This window comes from Macadamia integrifolia, chromosome 9, assembly GCF_013358625.1.
Source record: "Macadamia integrifolia cultivar HAES 741 chromosome 9, SCU_Mint_v3, whole genome shotgun sequence".
In the NCBI taxonomy this organism is placed as follows: Eukaryota; Viridiplantae; Streptophyta; class Magnoliopsida; order Proteales; family Proteaceae; genus Macadamia; species Macadamia integrifolia.
In genome coordinates, this window is record NC_056565.1 from 13,499,381 (window position 1) to 13,503,897 (window position 4,517).

Genomic DNA, 4,517 nt, shown 5'->3' on the forward strand with positions numbered 1-4,517 from the left:
TTCACTGTAGATATGAGACCATTAGCAAAGCCAATTAAGTTCTCTATAAGTCTCAGTGGAAGATCCACAAAGTTAGCAAAACCACTCGTGTCTTCCATTTCAGTACCAGTGATTTAAAGCACCCAAATAACCCATTAATATTCACTCTCATTTTCCATTTTGATGATCATAATATGCATTACAACAGCTAGAGGAAGACTTAGACTAATGAGTCAGTCTTCCTAGACAAAAGGGTTCATAAAACAAAAAGATAGAGATCCTTCCCTCTATATATAGACCTTGAATGTTGGGTTTTAGCCATAAGGTTGTGAGGAAATGAAATAGTTGGTGAGATAGAGAACCCAATACCCTCATCCATGGCAACCATTAACTCCTTCCTTTTCCTTCTTCTTTCTTCTGTTCTTCATTTGCTTCTCTTTGGTTGTTCAGAGAAGGTGGAGGCCTATAGATTCGAAGAAATGACGGCGAATCTTCGACTCCAGAGTCATGTTGTTTCTCTCAGCTCCTTCATGCCGGCCGGAGTTTGTTCTACTCCAGCCCAAGGTGACGATTTCTCTTATCTTTAGGTGCTGGTTTTTCTGTTAATCTTACTGAAAGGGACAGGTTTCAAACTCTTTTCAGTTCTTTTAGGTATTTGCCATGTGGATTAGAGAGTACCTTTCCAACAGGAAATCTTGTCTATTAGTTTGGTTGTTAGAATTTTTTTTTTTGTGTGTGTGTGTGTGTGAATAAAGAAATATATTAAACCCAAATGGGAGAGAAAAGAAAAGAACATTGCAAGGGAAAGATGCCAATCAAAATTGGTACAACAACCCAAAGATACAAAAATCCCAAGATTTCTAAGGATAAGATATGTTTAAAGTATCTTTTAGGCATGTTCGAGATATTAGGTTTTCCAATCGCCTGAGCGAAGAAAATAAGGGGCAAACCTAATAAGATGACTCTTCAACCTACGCTAAGCAGAGACTTGAGTGTAGGGGTGTCAAAACCTAGCCCGAACCGATAAAACCAACCAAAATCGACCGAATTAAAACCAGAATCAAACCAAACCGATCCATACTGGATGGGTTTTGGACTGAGGTATGTTGGGACTAGCTGAAAATCGATCCAAACAAAACCGACCAATAACCAAACCGAATGAAACTCATAAAAAAATAAATGATTATGAGATTATAAATTGGTGAATTGACTATCTTTTTTTCATAATATTAGTGAGAAATTTTTTTATTGTAAGGGGAATTGTTACAAATCATTGAATATTAGGTTATGAATAGAGAAATTGATTTGTAAATTGTAACAATGCTTCCATTGATTTCTTTGTTCGCTGTACAAAATTAGTTGGATAGTTAAATGAATGATTGGATAATAGGGTTCATTTTGTGATTTCAATATTAGTTATCTTCTTAGTAATTTGTTATCCATTGGTTTCAATATTAATTATGTTTCCTTACAATGATAAACCATGATTTAATCATAAATTTAAAGTTTTTTTTTTTTTTTGTCAAAACTTGTCACTATAAGTTACGAATGTAAGATTTCATTATGGTTCGAACCCAATAATAAACTGATCTACACCGGTATCAACCTGATATTGAAAAATCGAAACCAAACCGGACCGAAATCGAAACCGACCAAAAACCAAAGTTCCTTAACGAATTGGTTTTGTCTCCCTCATTTCTAGAACGAAACCAATTCAACCTAACCAAAACCAAACCGAACCGACTGATTGACACCCCTACTTGAGTGTCTTCCCAAAGAAGCTCCTTCTCTTTTTTATTCAAATCTGACACTTCCTTTATATTGCCAACATGTTGGATCACCTCCTCTATCCCTTCCTCCTTAGACTCTTATGAGAGATTAACTAAAAAGATTGCATGATAGTCTAAAATTTGAGAAAATTATGTTTATTTCACTCTCACTTTACTTTCCACGATACCAAACACTTAACTCTATACAACTTGATTTTATTTTCCTTTTTCACTTCATGGTACTTCCCATGTAATTCTTAAGGAGGAGGCAGGGAATTGATACCAACAAGGAATACATCAGTTAAGTTGGTTTTGGGTTCTTATTGGTTTGATTTTGATTTCGGTCATATATATATATATATATATAAGGTTTTTTTATGAATTTCAGGTTATGGGTTTGGCTTCAGTTTCGGGTTAAATCGGTTTCAACTGCTATATCCCAGCCCAAAATCAATCCAATAAAGATTGATTTGATTTGGTTTGTATCGGTTTAACCGATTTGGATCAGGTTTTGACACCCTAGAAAATATGATGGAGAATATAAGATTTAAAGTTGACCCACTGCTGAAGAATCTAGTAAGCTAATTATTTGATTCTCAAAAGAGTGGGTGGTGGTTTAATACGGAAAAAAATCGTCTGCAATTCCGATCTCGTACAATTCCGTGCAATACCACCTTCAGGCTGTGACATGTGTATTGATACCAATATAATGGCTCAGATCTGATTTAAATGCATTTCCACTGATTTAATGTTTTATTAGTTGTACTAGATCTTGGCCATTGTATTGGTATCAATACACGTGTCACCGCCTAAAGGTGGTATTGCACGGAATTGTACGAGATCGGAATTGCAGACGATTTCAACCCGATCCTGAAAAATTCAATGGACTTCCTTGATTGATGCCATGGAAATTATTAATATCATAGAGTATGAAGTGGGTGGTGGTTTTATCCTTTTTTGTGTAAAGAACTATCCCATCCCATGCCATGATTGGTTTGATATGGGAGATCCCCCTACCCAACCCAACAGTCTGAATGAGGAACCCCCTCTCCCAATATAATCTTGTCAAATAACTGTTACATTAACAAAGGCTACCTTCTATGCTTTCAGGTACCAAAACCTCAAGTAGGCTACTGCAAGTAGCTCACAAACATGGGCCTTGCTCACCACTGAAGGAAGGGAAAGCAAAAGTTCCTAGTTTTCACGAGATCCTCATTGACGACCAAGCCCGAGTCAAGTCCATCCATTCCAAAATCTCCAATAACGCAGACCCACCAGCAGTAGATTCTTTAGCAAAAATTCCGGCCACCTCCGGGCAATCCTTAGGGACTGGAAACTTTGTTGTCACTATTGGAATTGGAACACCAAAGCAACCTTTCACAGTAATCTTTGATACAGGTAGTGATCTCACTTGGATCCAATGCCAACCATGCGCTGGCCAATGCTATTCTCAACAAGATCCCATCTTCAAACCTTCTGCATCTTCCACCTATTCCAACATCTCATGTAACTCTGCTTCCTGTAACCAACTCCAATCAGCCACAGGAAACTCGAGACCATGTGGTTCCACATGCATTTACCAGATTCAATATGGTGATGGATCCTACTCTTTAGGGTATTTTGCAGCTGATACACTTGCACTATCTTCCTCTGATGTCTTCCCCAAATTCAAATTCGGGTGTGGTGAGAACAATCAAGGCCTATTTGGTTCTGCAGATGGATTACTAGGCCTCGGCCGTGATCAAGTCTCTATGGTATCACAGACAGCTAAAAAGTATAAAAAGCTTTTCTCCTATTGTCTTCCACCCACAAGCAGCTCCACTGGTTTTCTTGCATTCGGTAGCCAAGCAGGTGCCTCTTCTAGTGCTCGATACACTCCACTAATAAAAGATTCCAACAACCCATCGTTCTATTTCATAACCATAACAGGAATAAGTGTTGGAGGGAAGAATTTATCTATCCCACAATCAGTTTTTACAACTTCAGGCGCTGTGATAGACTCTGGAACTGTCATCACTCGGTTGCCACCAGCAGCCTATTCAGCACTTAGGACAGCATTTCGTCAAGGAATGACCAAGTATCCCACTGCGCCGGCGATTTCAATACTAGACACATGCTATAACTTGAATGGATACAGTAAGGTAACAACACCAACCATAGTGTTGCATTTTGGTGGAGGTACAGACTTGAATGTTGATCCATCTGGGATTCTTGTTCGAGCAACCTCAACTCAATATTGCTTGGCTTTTGCTGGAAACAGTGCTGCTACTGACGTTGCAATCCTTGGAAATATGCAACAGCAGACATTTGAGGTGATTTATAATGTGGCAGGAGGAAAGCTGGGATTTGGTGCTGGAGCTTGTAGCTAATGAATGATCAAAACAAGAAAAACAGGAAAATAAATTGTAATAATCCAGTATTCCCACTAAATTATAAATAAAGAGGCAACTTCTTAATGGTATATTAAGAAGGAAAATATAATCTATGGAATGCGCTACCTGCAATTTGTGTGAGCACAAGCTCCATTCCAGTCACAATAGGGACAGAGCAATCAAGATTTCAATAAGAAATATAGTTTTCAGTTGAATTGTCCCATTTTGCTGCATAAAAAAGGTAAATTTATAAAATACTAGACAGTTCAATGTCAGAGATTCCAAAATAAATCTGACTTTGATAGGCTTTGGATCAAAAGAGAGCACAACACCAGCAATCTCTGTAACTCTGTGTTCAAGAAGCAAGCAATTATTAAACAGAACCAATCATTCCTTA

The 4,517-nt window shown here is 37.8% G+C and overlaps 1 protein-coding gene across 1 annotated transcript; it reads left to right on the forward strand.

The window, feature by feature from the left end:
* Positions 1-265: 265 nt before the first annotated feature.
* Positions 266-4,209, forward strand: LOC122090135 (aspartyl protease family protein At5g10770-like). Its single transcript, XM_042659984.1, has 2 exons — positions 266-543; positions 2,859-4,209. The coding sequence occupies exons 1-2, from the start codon at positions 357-359 to the stop codon at positions 4,115-4,117; spliced, it is 1,446 nt and encodes a 481-aa protein (XP_042515918.1). The 5' UTR covers positions 266-356; the 3' UTR covers positions 4,118-4,209.
* Positions 4,210-4,517: the final 308 nt, after the last annotated feature.